Source organism: Monodelphis domestica, chromosome 5 (assembly GCF_027887165.1).
Source record: "Monodelphis domestica isolate mMonDom1 chromosome 5, mMonDom1.pri, whole genome shotgun sequence".
NCBI classification, from domain to species: Eukaryota; Metazoa; Chordata; class Mammalia; order Didelphimorphia; family Didelphidae; genus Monodelphis; species Monodelphis domestica.
In genome coordinates, this window is record NC_077231.1 from 104,049,574 (window position 1) to 104,067,484 (window position 17,911).

Consider the following 17,911-nt stretch of genomic DNA (forward strand, 5'->3'; position numbering starts at 1 on the left):
GAACTCTTAAGTCTCTTTTTTCTTTTATGGTCTTACAGTAATTTATAGTTTTCAAATTTTCTGTTCATGTCATTCTTTAACCCTTTTTTATAGTGGTGCATTTTAAAAAGTACAATAATAGTTCATTCCTATATTACTGTAGTTTATTTAGCCATTCTCCAATTACTGAATATTCATTTTGTTACTAGGTTGTAGATACAACAAAAAGTTATATTATAAATATTTGCTTACATTTTCTTTGATTTAGTGTTTAGTATAAGCCAGCATATCACTGGGTCAAAGAGTAACCAAAATTAAGTGATTTTGGGGGGTATTGTTCCAGGTTGGTATAAAGAATACATTTCACATCTCCACAAATAGCATGTTAATGTCCTTATCATCCTTTGTCTCTTCCCAGTTGCCATCTAGGCAGCTAGCCCTAGAGTATAAGGACTTTGTGATTTCAAAATTTGCCTCAGACACTTAGGAACTGGCTATGGGATTGTGGGGTCAATAATGTTTGTATATCAGTTTCCTCAACTGTAAAATTAGAATAATAATAGCACCTACCTTGTAGGGTTGTTGTGAGGATTAAATGAGATCATATTTTTATAACACTTAATACAATGCCTGTCACAGAGTAAGCATTTAATAAATGAATATTTTCTTCCCAATCTAATGGATATGAAATAGAACCTTAGAGTTGTTTTAATTAGATTTTTAAAAACTAGTATTTTGGCGCGTTTATATATGGTGGTTCATAGTTTGCCTTTTAGGGACTTCCTCTTCATATCCTTTGACCATTTGTCTTTTGGGAAATGGCTCTTGTTATATTTATCTTGGATATTGGAACCTTATATGAGAACCTTCCCTCAAATATTTTTTACTTCTAACTTTAATAGCATTAATTTTGTATTTGTAAAAACTTCAGTTTTATGTAAATTGATCATTTTATTTCCTGATTCTCTTTATTTCTTGTTTAATAAAGAATTCTTCTCCAAGCCATATTTGTAAAATGTGTCTCTTTCACATCTTCTCAAATTGGCTTATGATAGAAACAAATCACTTTTATTGCAATAAATGCAGAGTAAGTTTATGACACTATAACATTTTTCATTTTAAAAAGTATCTATCTCCTTCACATTTCCTTTTGAAACTTATTGGGGAATGTGGCTTGAGCTATTGGTCCAACTTTAAAGTGAGCTAGACTAAACTTTCTAGTTTGCTTACTTCAGTAATTGATATCCCTTAATTTTATTGAACACTATATTATGTTCAGCTGCTTTTGTGTTTTGCATACTTAAGCTATTGTACTGATCAGCTTTTCTGTTTTTTTTTTTTAAGCAATACCAAATAGTTTAATGATTACTACCATTTTATTTATAGTATAGTTTGTGATCTGATACTGCTAGGGTTCCTTCCTACATCCCCCCCCCCCCCCCATTTTGGGGGGATTCTTGATCTTTTGTTCTTCTAGATGAATTTTGGCATGATTTTATCTATTTCCATAAAATTATTCTTTATTAGAAGTTTGCTTGGAATGTTGCTGAGTTGAAATAATATTGTCATTTTTATTTTATTGACATAACTGCACCATGAAGAATTAGTATACTTCTAATTATTATTTATTTCTATTAAGTGTTTATATTACATAATATAATCATTATTTATTTATTAGTAGGTAGGCTCCCAGATATTTCATATATCCTATTATTATTTTGAAAAAATGTTAATTTCTTTCTGTGTTTTGTTGGTAATAGAATAACCAGTGATTTATTTGAGTTATTATTTCAGTTACATTTTTTTAGTTGATGTTCTATGTAGAATTTTCTAAGTGAAGGTTCATCTGATGAAGTAGAGCTGTTTTTCTTTTTTGACTATGCTTATTCTCTTAATGTACTTTTCTTATCTTCTATAGCTGATATTTCTAGAACTATATCAAATTAATAGGGATCACAATGGACATCTTGGCTTTACCTAATCTTATTGGAAAGACCTCTAGCTTTTCTCCAGTATAGCTAAAGCTAGTATATGGATTTAGGTCACCACTACATACTTTGCTAAGGAAAAGTCTATTTATTTTTGTACTTTTAATGTAAAACAAAGAAACAAAAAAATCCCATAGTAAGATATTGGATTTTGTCAAAAGGTTTTTTTTTTTTGCATCTACTGTAATAATTGTGATTTTTCATTATTTTTTATCATGGCCTTTTATATTTATAGTTTTACTAATAATGGTTCAGCTCTACTTTCTTGGAATAAACATAATCTGTCCATAGAGTAATCTTTTTACTATATAGCTAAAACTTTTTGCTAATTTTTTTTTCAGTTTTTATATTAGTAGTGAGTAGAAATGAATGTTTGCTCACTCTCTCTTTTTTAAAATCCTCACATTCCAACTTAGAATCAATACTGTGATTAGTTCCAAGGCAGAAGAGTGGTAAGGGCTAGGCCATGGGGGTGAAGTGACTTGCCCAGAGTCACACAGCTGGGAAGTGTCTGAGCCAGATTTGAACCAGGACTTCCCATCTCCAGGCCTGGCTCCCAATTCCCTGAGCCACCTAGCTGCCCCTGCTTTCTCTTTTTTTTTTTTGTTCTTTCCATTTTAGATAAAATTACATTATTAAATCTTTTATATTCTGGCTGTAGTACACATTGATACAGTAGATATGCTATACAGGCACTAACTAACTTAGTTATAGGTCCAAGTTCACTTATTAATAGATTTTCATCTGACAAAGTATGCAATTGCTCATGGAAACAAAGTTTTAATTTCAATTCAGTTTTAATTTCATAAACATTTATTAAGGACTTACTTTGTAGAAGATACATTGCAATTTCAAAAACAAAAATGAAACAATCCATGTTCTAAAGAAATTTCTCTTCTACCAGAGTAGAACATATACACATGTAAGGAAATGCAAGATAATTTGAGAAAATCAAGAGAACTCACATCTGAGTTAGCTATGTGACAAAATGTATAGAGCCCTGAGCCAGGAGTCGAGTTCAAATGTGGCCTCAGATACATGTAAGCTGTATGACCCAGAGCATGTCACTTAATTTCTTTCTTTCTTAGTTCTCCTTAATTGTAAAAAGGAAAAAAATAATAGCACCTACCTCATAAGTTTGTTGTGAGGATAAAATATGATACATGTAAAATGCTTAGCACTATCTAATATATAATAAAATACTTATGCACTATGTAATGCTTATTCTTTTCCTCCCCTTTCCCCTTCTTGAAGGAAATTTAGGGAAGACTTAGATAACTGCCATATGACCTGTTAGGATTTTCAAGTAACAAAATTGAAGAAAAAGATCATTTCAGACATAGGTTACTACTTGTACAAAATACTAGAGGAAAGAGATGGAATGTTGATTTTGGACAATAGTTAGTAAACCACTTTATCAGAAAAGTAGATTGTGTGAAAGGGAATTATATGAAATGTTTGGAAAAGTAAACTAATGGACATTTTAAGAGGGCCTTAAATATCTAAGAAGTTATATTTTATCCTAAAGCCACAAGAAACCACTGAAGATTTTTGAGCAGGGAAGTTCCATGGATCTGATTTCTAAGTTAAGATAATTTTGACACTTGTGAAAAAGCATTAATAATTATTTTTTAGGATATGCTCAATCAATTCATACCCACATCCATCCTATTTCCTATAAGGATAGATGGCCCTGAGAAAATTTGATCCATACTTTGATGAAATCTACTTTTATTTTAATAGCATTTCTTTCATCTTCTAGCTTGGTAAACATATTTAAGGGAAAGGAAAAAAGATAAAATATTTTAGTACTTTCAATAAAGTGAAAACTAAGTTTATCAACTGATGAGTCACATGACTCAGCAAATGTTTATGAAGTACTCACTTATATGTTAAAAACTAAATTCAGGTTAGGATGCAAAGGGAGGAAGATGTATAGTCTCTACACTCAAAGGAATTTGTATTCTAATGGAGGAGATACTTTTAATGCAGACAGAAGGTGCTATGAGAGGGGAAAGCATTAATAATTAGGGGAATGAAGAAAGCCTCCTTGAGTAGTTGGGATTTGAGGAAAGTTTTTGAAAGAAGTCAGAGAAACTAGAGCATTCCAGGGAGATTGAATAGCTAGTTGCAAAGGCATGGCATTGGGAGTGACATGATTGAGATTGACCTGTGCTTTAGATCTAAGGTAACAAGTGCCAACCTAGATCCTTTTCTCCAAATATAACATTTTTTCAAAGGAAGTTGGGCCTAAATGAACTCCAACCATCTTATTTTATAGATGAGAAAACTGAGCATCAGAGATGCTAAATAGCTTGCTCAAGATAATACTAAGAAATAGCAGGCCTAGGAGTTGAATCCAAAACTTTTGACTCCAAATATATCTATAACCTTCTACTATATCTTTTTTTAAAAGGTCATAAAGCTATCACAAAGGAAGGCTATAGCACTGGTTGGAGAATTTAACTCTGGAATTGTGCTGGAGCTTTTTCTACCGAAAGCAGAATCGCTAAAACAAATTCCTTTTGGTTTTAATTCCCCCCACCCCCCCAATCTTTTAAAAATTATTTTATTGGTGTCCTTTGATCATGAATCACAGTTACCCTCCTTGTCCTCCAGATTGAAATCTACCTTGCAACAAAAAACAACACAAAACATCTAAAAGACCATTTCTGACAATGTAGAAAATATTTAATTTTTATCCAGATAGTTCTCCCTCTTTTGGAGGGTCTTGATTGACTTTTCCGTCACTTAGAATTCAATTTTACTATAGTGTTCTTTTTTTATCATTTAGTGGAACTGAACATGTTTAATCTAGAGAATGCAAGATTCAGAGTCACTATTCCTATGTTCAGTTACTTGAAAGACTGTGGAAAAAAGCTTGGACTTGACCTCAGAATGTAGAAACAGGAGCAATGTGTAGACCTTGCAAAGAGACAAATTTGAACTTGATATTAGGAAAAACACTTAACAATTAAATCTAATTAATTTTTAGGATATGCTCAATCAATTCATACCCACATCCATCCTATTTCCTATAAGGATAGATGGCCCTGAGAAAATCTGATACGTACTTTGATGAAATCTCCTTTTATTTTAATAGCATTTCTTTCATCAGTGGAAACCTTGAAAGGTGATAGGTACTATTAGCCATCAGGTGCATATTTTTATGTGATCATTTTTAGTTATTGATCAATCATCTTTTGAAAACTTTATATGCTTTGACAGCTTATTTATTGGATAATGGGCCTTAGTGTTTAAGTATTTGTCAGTTACCCATGTGTTTTTGATATTATATTTGGAGGTCTTCAAGCACAGGTTGGGCAATTTAGTATGTAATGTATTATAAAAGGCATAATTATTACACATGTAAAATCTGTATCAGAATACTTTCTGTCTCAGGGTGGTAGGAGAAGTGGGAGGGAAGGAAGAAGAGAATTTGGCTCAAATTTTTAAAAAAGGCTGAAAATTGTTTTTACATGTATTTGAGGGGAAAAAATAAAAAAAAATTTAAAAGGTCATATCATATATTGGACTAAATGGCTACTATTAAATTCCAAGGTGTTTTTCCAGCTCATTGACATGATTATAGTAATAGTGTATATTGTTTTCTTCTTCCTATTGTAAGGGTTAAAATTAAATGTTTGGACTAAATATATAAAAATGTGGTCACTGAAAATTTATTACTCAAGTCAGAATGACTTTTCTTGGTAGTTTATTTACAAAATAGAAAGATTGAAAGTAAGAAAGAAATGAGAGAGAGAGTAAAGAATAGATAATTATTCTGTACCAGTCTGATCCAGGCAGGGCTTCAGAGGCTCCAGCAAATGGGGACCCAGAGGTAAATTAAACAAGGATTCTAGCTAGGAGGCCTGATGAGGGGCCTCTCTGGAGGCTAGTACCTCCAGAAAGCCAGGAAAAGGAGTCAACTTTTTTCACTCCTTATGTGGCAGTCCTAAGGGAAGATCCAAGAGCAGTCCAAGGTCCTAAGCCAGAGCTCCTCCAAGGCCAAGTTCAAAGCAGAAAAAGCTGGTCCAGGAAGTTACCACCATTTTTAAAAAAAATAAACCCTTACCTTCCATCTTGGAATCAATACTGTGTATGGCATTCCACACTTACAGTCTCCCACCTCTGTAAAGAAAGAAGAAAGGTATATTCTCATATCCCCTCTTTGGGACTAGAATTGGTAATGATAATTATACTACATCATGTTTCAAATTTTGTTGTTCTTTGTAATTAAATTCTATATTATTGTAGTCATCTTTGTATCCACTGTTTTCCTGGTTCAATTTACTTTGCATCATTTCATATAACTCTTCCTATGTTTCTCTGTATTGACCATATTTTAGGTCTAGGGATTAGACCTAAATTTCATTGGGATGGGGAAGTTGTGTGAGGAAATCTCTCTACCAATGCAGGTAATATTAGAGAGTTTCCTAGAGCACTTAGAGGTTAAATGGTTTGCCCAAGGTCCCCAAACAGTAATTCCAAGTCAAGCCTCTGTCATGGTGGAAATCTAGAAGTCTCCAGTTTATTTAGTTGGGAGGTAGAAACCCCAGGTTTTGACCTTGTCACTGGAGAGTTTTCCCCCTGAGGGAAGGTCCTACTTTATGAGACAATAGACAATCCACTTCAGATGGGAGATAAACCCAATCTGAAGTCAGGTGACTCTGTCTCCAGAAGCCTTTCCCAGTATATCACACCCTCCTTCCTAGGATGGAACTGGGGACCTTCAGCTTGGAGACTGATGCTCCAAAGGATCACTTGACTTCAGATTGGGTTTATCTCCCACCTGAAGTGGATTGTCCATTGTCTGGTGAAGTAGGACCTTCCCTCAGGGGGAAAACTCTCCTGTGACAAGGTCAAAACCTGGGGTTTCTACCTCCCAACTAAATAAACTGGAGACTTCTAGATTTCCATGTTGACACCTCAAACTCAAATATTCTTGGTTTCAAATATGACCCTCTGGCTACTATACTGCCTCTCACTTCCTACCATCCAATAAAATGTCTGTTATATTTATGTTTCATAATTTTTTTTAAACCCTTACCTTCCATCTTGGAATCAATACTGTGTATTGGTTCCAAGGCAGAAGAGTGGTATGGGCTAGGCAATGGGGGTTAAGTGACTTGCCCAGGGTCACACAGCTGAGAAGTGTCTGAGGTCAGATTTGAACCCAGGACCTCCGTTCTCTAGGCCTGGCTCTCAATCCACTGAGCTACCCAGCTGCCCTCTTACCACCATTTAAAAAAATAGTTTTTTGAGTCACTTCCTCTGATTTCCTTCTACTTTTATGTGAACCAGTTGCAGTTTTAGCTTTGCTTTGGACTGCCTGGGAGCAACCAGTCATTTTTGATTTGTTACTAGCACACATGGGTCATAGGCCCCCCAGCCCTCACTTAAGGATTAAGTTGGGGTGTATACATTCCTGATGATTAAAATCTAAAAATAGCTAGGGGAGAGTTAATCCCATCTTCACACTATGTATTTCACTTTGTCTAAAACCATACAAATCTTTCCTAGTTTCCTAATTTATTCTTTTTGATTGCATAGTATTCTATTGTATTCCTATGCCCATGATGGTGAACTTAGGTTATGTGTACCAAAAGGGCACACAGAGCCCTCTGTGAGCTGCTGCCTCACTGCCTGCCAGAGTTCCTTATTAGAAAGGCAGAGGGACTTGGGGACAGAGCTGCTCCCTTCCCCCTCTCCAAGGAGCTGAGGACATTTTTTTGCCCTTCCCTTTGCCCAGAAGCCCAGTGGGAGTGCTTCCTCCCTGACTTGGGTAATGGAAGGTGCCTGGGGCTGTGGCACTCTGAGGGGGAGGGAGGAGGAAGGCAGCACATAGTCTCTAAAAGGTTTGCCATCACTGTCCTATGTCTTAGTATTTTAAGACATTTGTCTTTATGTAAAACTTCCTTTAAAGTTTTTTGTTCTATAAATATTCCATTTTGTAGTATTACTAAGTGAGAAACTATGAACAATTCAGTCATTTTTCTGCAAAATTCCAAATTGAAACTTGGAATCACTGGACCACTTCACTATTCCAAGTTGATACAACTATGCTTATTCTTACCACGGCCCATTCAACATTGACTATTCATTGTTTTTCTCATCTTTACCATTCAGATTGATAGTGAAAACTTAAAAAGTTGTTCTCATTACTCTTACTTTTAGTCATTTGGAATAATATATTTGTGTGACCATTTTTAGTTTGCAAATCTTTTTATTTTTCTTAGTATATTCAGCTTCAACAAGTCACATTTAATATTTACTATTACTATTTACTATTTTTTACTATTTTTACTATTTTACTATTTACTATTACTAAGTATCTTCAAGGCAAAAAGAAAAATTATTTGAAGGCAATATTACTGAATTTACCAATTAACTTTGCACCTACTTCTCCTTAATATGTTGAATACAGAATTGCCCTTAACAGACATTATTTGATTCCATGACTCTACAAAGCACTATAAAGTTCCTTTAAGTAGTTTGTAAACTAAATTTATTAAGTACCTGTCATGTGCAAGGGACTGAAGTTAGCACTGGGGATATAAATATTGAAAAAGAAAAACAGTTCTTGCCCTCAAAGAGTTAATGGGGGAAAGATGAAACACAAAAGGAAACTGAAAGAGGAAGGGTGACCTCAGATTTTATACACTTTCATTCATCCCATTCATCTTGTTTCTCATTTATTTCAATTATAAATGGCCTCCTGGACCCAGAATCCTGGCTTGTGTTTTTAATGTTGTGGAGTTTAAGGCAGTGCGGATTATAAATATTTATGCCTTTTATTTTACATTATCTTTAATTCTTTGTATGGAAACAACTGTTTAAATTTGTACTTCTTCTCTTCTCTATAGGAGCTTGTTGAACTCTTTAAAATTGATTCCTGAAAAGATCCAAGTAAGTGCTCTAATTTATTTGAGGGGTGACAAGTTAGCCAAATTCATTAACATTAATGTTTTTAGTCTTATTAAATTAATTATTATTTTATCTAAGGTTGTAGGATTATTTTAGGTTTTATTGATGTTTAATTTAAAAAATTATAGTATAAATTTCAACTTCTTCAAAATAGAGGAAGCCATTTTTGAAAGGTTTAAATTTTCTCTCAAACTATTGGATGGAGATAGGAAACTATTTGACTAATCTTGTAGTCACTTAAACTATTTGGCTAATCCCTTTTTTGTCAGAGGCCCACTCTTTTTCCTTTGCATTTTCTAGAAGATTTCTTAATTGGGAAGGTAAATCATTTATGTTCTTTTCATGTCTTCTCAATTTTGTAATTCAGTTCAACAAATATTTACTATTTCAGACCAAATACATACTGCCCGATATGCCTCACACTCATTAAATAATATCTCTTGGAAAGCAAAAGTATATATATTTATATAAGTATAAATATACATTAACAAATAATGCTGACTATAGCCTTCAAGTTTGTTTTAATACAAATATATTTTTTAAGGAGTGAAGGGAAACGTAGTCTGTGTTTCAACCAATACAGCATTAAACATTCCTTCTGCAAGGCTAGCAAAATAGAGTGGGAGTGGAGGGGATAAATGGATGAACAATGAATAACTTCTGTCCCATAATTTACAATTATGAAGGTAAAGAAGGCAACTATGTTTGTGACCCCATAACCTTTGATTTCAGTGTCTTCTGATTCAGTTACCTATAGTTAACTACAGGAGAAAAAAATGAAAAAAATTTTGGAAAATTCTAGAAAACAAAAGAACAAACAGTTTATAAGTTTCAAACCATTCACATAACAAGTATAGGCTGTAACACGGTAAAGTCAGCCAGACTAATACATGGCTCATCTTATGTCTCCATATCTATGTACACACATGCAAAATTCTTTCTTATTTAACCTGTAGTATTCTCTCTGATCTCATTCATTGCATAATACTTTTAAGAAAGCCCTTCTTTATTGTAATAATGGCACCAGAGCACAAAAGTTGTAGTTCTAGCAGTATGGTTGTTCTCCCATATCCATTGATTCAGCTCTACTATAGTGATAAAACAGAGAAAGAAAACTATAGACTGAGAAGATATTTAAATATAATATTATTTCTATTTCTAGACTGAGGCTCATATCTATCATTTAAACCTCAATCCTCACTCCATTGTTCCTAACAAACTCAAGAATGCTCTTCACTTAACCCTATCTTAGAACACCTTCTGTGTTAGGAAGTTTGAAAAAGAGATTGTGGATTCTATCTAGCCCAGTAAATAAGAACCAGCTCAGGCCAGATATATGTTAGGGCAGCAAGACAAAGTCCTTGAATTCCACATTGGAATGGACAGGTAATGTCACTGTTAAGTGGGTAGAACCTGATTTCTCCTACACATTAGAATCCTAGGATTGGACATGTGATTTTTCCATCATCAATCAAGGAATGCGGGAGGGACTAGACTGTTGAACCACCTCCCCATTAGCTATTTACCATTTGTAAATGCCTTGGCCTGTCTAGAGGAAGGGTTAAATCATGCGATTCCAAATTTGTATTTAATGACTTAGCATCTGTTAGCTTTTGTCTTTGATCACCAAAAAAGATCACTGATCAATTAATTTATTGGTTATTGCTAGCCTAATAAATAAATTGGTTTTCTTTCTCAGAATCTAATCTCTTAAAATTTTTAATCATCATAAGACTTTCCCTAATGAATATTGATGCAAAAATTTTAAATAAAATACTAGCAAAGAAATTATAACAGTAACTCACTATTTGACAAAAACTGTTTGGAAAACTGGGAAACAGTATGGTTAAAAACTAGGTATAGACCAACAATTCATGCCTTTTATTGAGATCAGACCAAAATAAGTATATGACTTAGATATAAAGGGTGATGCCATAAGCAAATTAAAGGAGCATGAAATAGATTATCTATTTATCTATGAAATCTACAGATAAGTGAAAAATTTATAACCAAACAAGATATAGAGAGTATTACAAAATATAAAATGGATAATTTTGATTATATTAAATTTAAAAGGTTTTTGCATCAACAAAACCAATGCAGCTTATGTCTTGAAGGAAAGCAGAAAATTGGGAAGAAATTTTTACAGCATATTTCTCTGACAAAGGTCTCATTTCTCAAATATGTAGAGAATTGAGTCAAATGTATAAGAATACAAGTCATTACCCAGTTGATAAATGGCCAAAGAATATGAACAAGCAGTTTTCAGAGGAAGAAATCAAAGCTTATCTATATTGATATTAAAAATGCTTTAATTCACTCTTGATCAGAAAAATATAAATTAAAACAACTCTGGGGTACCACTTCATACCTATCAGATTTTCTAGTGTGTCAGAAAAGGAAAATGCTAAAAAGTTGGAGAGGGTGTGGAAAACTGAAACACTAATGCACTGTTGGGGGAACTATGAACTGATCCAATCATTTGGGAGAACAATTTGAAACTATGCCCAAGAGGCTATAAAACTCTGAATAACCTTTTGATCCAGCATACCACTACTAGATTTGTTTCTTAAAGAGATTTAAAAGAAAAAAGGGGAAAGGATCTATTTGTAAAAAAAAAATATGGCAATTCTTTTTGTGGTGCCAAAGAATTGGAAATTGAGGGGGTATCCATCAATTGGGGACTAACTGAACAAGTTATGATATAGGATTGTAATGGAATACTATTGTGCTATAAAAAAATTGACGAGGGGTATGGTTTCAGAAAAACCTGGAAAGACTTAACATGAAATGTTGCAAAGTGAAGTGAGCAGAACCAAGAGAACATCGAACAATAGTGTATTAACAACAATATTGTATCTGGTTGTTCTTAGCACTACAGTGATCCAAACAACTCATAAAAAGAAATACTGTCCATGTCCAGAAAAAGAAATGATAGATTCTTAATGCAGATAAAAGCATACTATTTTCACTTTCCTTTCATGTGTTTTTCTTCTACAACATGAATAAAATGGAAATATGTTTTGCATGATTCTATATTTATAACCTATTTCAAATTGCTTACTGTCTCAGGAAGAGGGGGTAGAAAGGAGAGAGGAGAGAATCTGGATCTCAAAATTTTAGAAAATGAATGCTAAAAAGCATTTTTAATGGTAATTAGAAAAAATGTTATTGGAGAAAAAAGATGAACAGTACTTTAGCATTCAGATGGGTGAATGAGGAGCATTTCAAGGGTAAGCAAATTTTCAAAGGTAGGATAGGGTTGTACAAGAGTACCAATGTATGCTATTGTTAAGTCATCAAATGTATAAAGGAGGCATTGTATAAAAGCTTGAAAAGTATTTTCGAGGTATGCTATCAAGGGCTTTGACTGTTCAGCTAAGGAGTTTGTTAAGTAGTTTGTTCTCATAAGTATACAAACTATGATTCAGTGGTTCTTTTTTTTGTTTGTTTTTTACTCCTTAGTGGCTTATAGAAGAGATGATTTGTGGTCTGATGGACGCTATGAATATGACAGACTTCCAAGAGAACGCTTGCCTCCTCGCAGTCATGCTGAGGTAAGTTGCTCTTAGAAGCAGAATAACAGAGAATAACTCTTGGAATTTTTGATAGACCCTGTTTAAAACTATTACTTTGATTTTCAGAGGAAACAGTAAAATTCCATAGAACTTAAGAAAAAAAATCAAACTTCTTAAAATATTGGTTGGATAATTGTTATTATTTTCTTACTTTTCCATTGGAAATAAAGTAATCAAAAATGAAGCACAGATGTCTTTCATATAGTATGAATAGAAGCATTAATGATAGTGTTAATAACTCATGTTTGTGTAATTCTTCAAAGTTTCCAAAGTTTTCCTCACAGTTGTGCAGTGAGGTTGGTTGTGTAAGTCTTACTATCTCTATTTTACAGAATAGAAAACTGAAATTTGGAAAGGTTATATATTTTCCAGAGTTGTAAAGCTAGTGACAGGAATATGAGACTGGCAATCAGGTGAATACTATAGATATAGTTTACCCAGATTATAGCAAAATATTTTTCATGTGTGAATTTGGACAAAAATGGAGAAATGTGCAATAGTTAATAGAGCCACTAGGCAAATTCTAAAGTAGTTTAATGCCTGAACCTAAAGAATAGATTTTAATGAATTTTTTGGGGGTGAAAGGGTCATCTTAGAACTAGTTTTCTAGTACTATGCTCCAGGACAGTGATTACCTTATATTGATTCACATTTTTATCACTGATATGATTAACAATATAGATGGCACATTCTTCATATTTCCAGATGTTACAAAGCTGCGATGGGTAGCTAACGTCTTTCAAGATTTTACTCTGGAAATTAATGTCTGATATTTAAAAATATCTTGACATTTCATGGTTTGCAGTCATATGCATCACTGAAAGAACATTGTAGTTAAAAGATTTCTTGTTTCAGTGAGAACCTTAGGGTTGCTTGAAATACTGAGCAAGTTTCCAAGTGCAATTGATCTTACTTTCTTCTTCTATGGAACTGAGAATGTTGGTTCAAATCTTACCTCTAATGCTTACTTCTCACTTTTTTGACCTTTGTTTTCCTCATATTTAAAATAATATGGCCTCTGAGTTACCTTCCTAGCTCTAGATCTACGATCCTATTCGATTTAGCCTTGATTTATTGTTGTCTTCAGTGCACACCCAAATAAGGGGCTGGGCTATTCTCTACCCTCTGATGAAGAGTTGACTGAGACCTCTGATCTTGACACACCTTCTATCTCCTGCTAAACATATTTATGAAGAGCCTTCAGTAGAAAGAGGAGCACCTTTCTCTCTGACTTCAGGCCTTCTATCTACTCCTGTGCCTGCTTTTAAGGGAAGGGGAAGAGTGATGAGCAAGACTTCCATCTCCTACTGGGCAAGTTTGACTTCCATCTCCTGCTACACTGTTACTTGCCTAATCTCCAGTCTCGAGAGGGAAAAGAAGTCGTGAAACAGGGCTGGTCATCTGACCATTGCCTTCTATTTTGTGCTGTATAGAAGAGGGTGCTTAGTACCTTCCACTCGATGAATATTCTCAAATCTGATCAGACCCTACCCATCCCAGTGATTCTGAATCCTTGTAGTTCATCATCCAAACCACATTCTCCTTCTCCTTCATTCACCATCAGATTCCTTATTCCCTTCCTCCTTAACCAAACAAACATCATCTATGCTTTCTTTTGTGCCCTCTGGAATTATTGTTCCATGGGCAACAAGCTTCCCTTTATCCTAAATCTTTAATTTTCCCATTCCTTTGATCGATTAGCTGTTAATAAACTCTGGCTCTCTGCCGATGACATACTCTCCTTGCTTGCCCTTTCCATTACCAGCTGTACCTTTATTCATTCCATTTTACTCATGGGTTGAGACAGGAGAATGGGAGACTGCTTGGTTCCCATTGCCACTTTTAGGATATCTTCATCATTTTGTAATCTTTCCTCCTCCGAAGTTTATGCAGTTCATATCTACCACAAATCAAAATCCTGGTATCTATTGTCTACAGACTTCCATGCTCCTTCCTTCCTCAATTAGTTTATTACTTAGCTCATAATTTTTCTCTCCTTTCAACATCCTGCTCTCATACTAGGAGACTAAAGCACACATATGGATTCTCCCTCAACTACCCTATCCACTGAATTCCTCAATTTATTTACCATGACTTAGTCCACCCTATTATAGCCAAACAGAGATGATCATGTCCTCAGGCTTTCCATCACCCACAAATGTACTACTTCATGAAACACAGAATCATATAGGCATGAAGTTTTAGTGTAGTCTGTAACTTATTTTCCTTATTAACTTCTTGATCCTGAACCATCTTTCCTGGAATATTTTCCATGGCCCTCTCCTTAGGCTCCTTTTTCATTGAAATGGCCAATTATTAGATTAAATGTTGGATAAACTTTCAGAGGTCTTTATTAAATTCTTCATGGAGCCACTTAACCTCTCAGCACACCAGGCAACTGTTGGAAACTTTATGTTGCAGAGAATGCTCCATTGTACATCGATAGAGGTAATTTCCTTTAGGAATTCCTTATAACAATGAAATTGCAGGTCTATTTCTCCTTAAACAATAATGTTAACAGTAACTATAACCAATCCCTTTCCTTTATTTATCTAGCCATGCTGGTAAAATAGTTTAAGGGTTAGTAGTGCTTCAAATTGGTTTCTGGCCTACCAGAAGTGTTGGTGCCTGGTACTTACTGATTGCTTGGTAGCCATTGTTTAAAGTTAAGACATGATACAAAACACAGCAGCAATACTGTTTTAGCAAAGTTGGAATACATGTTTGGATGCTTCATATCCCGATTGCATTCTTAGACAAATTTTTGGCTTTGGAATCCTTTGTGAGAGTGCTTCTTTTTGCTATAAGCCTTTTTCAGTATTAGCCACTCTGATTCTCTTTATATCCTAGAATTCAGTGTTGATGGGGCTCAAGTTCCTCCCTCTAAGGCTGTCTACATATAGTTACTTGGTTTTCTGAATATAACTATTAAATTCATTGAAGGACTAGTTTCTGGAGATAGTGGTCACCTTACCATATCCAAGTTAGACAGATGCCAACTTTTAGGGCAAAGGAATTTTCCAGAAAGCCAAGAAATGTCAGTAATGTAATGAAAAGTCATGGTTCCTGCTTCCAAGGTACATCCTAGTTGTACACCTTGTTCATCTGATTGTAAAAATCTTGCTTGGTCTGATTTGGGTATTGTTGAAAGTCCTGGCTAGACATCTTTCTGTATGAAGACCACTGGTCTGGTGGGAGTCCATTTGTTACCTGGGTGGGTGACTGTTGTCAGCAATACTGTTTCCTCTGTTAATAGGGGAATAAAGCTATTCCTCAAAACAGTTTTTGTGGTCAAAACACTGGACTATTGATTTCTTTTTTTGATTCTCTCATGTCTAGTCTGTACATTGGCCTATCTCTTTTTCTTTTAACCAGTACTAGATGTTTTTGATTCCTGCAGCTTTATAAAACAATTTGAGGGCTGGAAGTACTATTGTCTTTTGCAGCTTTTTGTTTTTCTAGAATAGTTATGTAAAATATCCCCTTGGTAATTTGATTAGCATACCATTAAAATTATAAATTAATTTAGGCAATATTGTCATTTTTATTATTTTGGCATGACCTAGCATCTAGCTATTTAAATTATTCTTTATTTTTTGAATGAGCATTCTGTAATGGAATCTATTCAAGTCTTTTGTGTGCTTTGATAGATTGATCCCCAAATATTTTATGTATTTCATAGCTATATAGAATGGGATTTCCCTTTCTATGATTGCTTCTTGTGCTATTATTTAGAAGTGTGGTTGATTTTTCTGAATTTATTTTTGTAGCCTGCATCTTTTCTGAAGCTCTTGCCTCAGTTAGTATCTGCCAGTTCTCTAGTAAACTATCATATAATCAGCAAGTAGGGACACTTTCATATATCCCCATTTTACGAGTTTTATGCCTTTAATTTCTTTCTCTTGTCTCATTGTTAGCATTCCCTGTGTCAAATAATAGTAAGGAAAGTGATCATTCTTGCTTTATTCTTGTGTTTTATGGAAAAGGTTCTACTGCATGTGGTGGGTATAGTAGTATAGTGGTAGTCTCTCAGTGACTGAGAATGACTATTGTCTTTGTGCATATCATCTATTGATGTACCCTCATGTGGCTTTGGAGTCCAAAGGCTGAGGCGCAGAGTTTGTGGCACATGGGGCATGGGACACCAGTTGTTATGGGAGGTGCGGTTGTGGCCTGGTGTCGGCGTTCACGTGCAGCGGCAAGACGTCGACGTTGTTCATCTTCAAAGGTGGTGGTGGCATGGTTAATGTGGGTTCGCCAGCTGCTTCTGTCAGAGGCAGCGAGTTCTAGTTGCTTTGGTGGGTACTTTTTGTGATATTAAAAAATTTCCCTCTGAGCCTATACTTTGTGTGGGTTTTTAGCATAAAAGAGTGAGTGTGTTCTTTTTTTGTCAAAGGCTTTTTCTCTATCTTTTAAGATGATACAGTAGTTTTAGATTTTTTTTTGATATGATTAATTATGTTGATTGTTTTCCTAATGTTGAACCTCTTTGAATCCCTGGTATAAATCTCATTTGGTCATAATGATTGATTTTTTGGGATAAATTTCTATATTCTGATAGGATTTTGTTTAAATCTTTTGAGTTATAATTCATTAATGATATTGTCCTGTAGTTTTCTGTGAGTGTTTTATCTTTCCTGTGTTTAAGCATTAGGACTCTATTTGTCTCATAAAAGGATTCTGAAAAGGTACTTTCTTTTTGAGCTTTTGAGAATAATTTGTGAAGTATGGGTACTAATTTTTCTTTAAAACTTTGATAGAATTCTCCTGTGACAACAATAGGATCAAACTTTTTTTTCATTTTTTTCAGCTATTTCCTTTTCTGTTTTTAGCTACTTCCTTTTCTGAGATTGAATCATTTAATGTTTTCTGTTATTTTGTGTTTTATATTTTTTAAAGTATTATTTATTTCTTTTTGTGTTCTCAATGTGTGTGATGTGTTTTGTTTATTTTCATTTTTCTGGTTATGCTGTGATTTCATCTTGTTTATTTGCTATTTTATAGATTTGATTTTTTTACTTTTGTTTTTATCTGATTGTCTATAAGTTTCTTTTCTAAAGAATTAGCTTTTAATTTTATTACGTCTGTTGGGGTTTTTTCTTAAACATTTTGTTTATTTCCTCTCTTATTTTTTATTATCTTCTGGTTACTCCTGGCTTTGGACTTGATATTAGTTCTGGGTTCAGTAGTATATTTGGAAGGATGGTCTGGACTAATCCTGTTTCTTTCTTGGCATTTTGAGACTTGTTTTATTCTAGCATCTCAGTGACAGGCTAGAAACCTAGAAACTTTTGTTGCTCCCAAACTGTTATGATTGGTAGCAAAGTCTTATTGTTGCTATACTCTGGTCTAAGTCTACAAGTTTCTCTGACTTTGACTTGGATCTGTGTAAGAGTGGACTCCCACTAGACTCAGCCCTTGTTAGTCTGCTGAAAAACT

At 34.2% G+C, this 17,911-nt stretch overlaps 1 protein-coding gene across 7 annotated transcripts in view; it reads left to right on the forward strand.

Annotated features, from left to right (window-relative positions):
* The window catches only part of PPHLN1 (periphilin 1), a 176,985-nt gene that overhangs the window by 7,083 nt on the left and 151,991 nt on the right, over positions 1 to 17,911 (forward strand). For all 7 annotated transcript variants that reach the window (XM_007503151.3, XM_007503152.3, XM_007503153.3 and 4 more), the window contains exons 2-3: positions 8,834 to 8,876; positions 12,360 to 12,451. In XM_007503151.3, the coding sequence (XP_007503213.1) occupies position 8,876; positions 12,360 to 12,451 (93 nt within the window). In that variant the 5' untranslated portion in view covers positions 8,834 to 8,875. The remainder of the gene's footprint in view (positions 1 to 8,833; positions 8,877 to 12,359; positions 12,452 to 17,911) is intronic.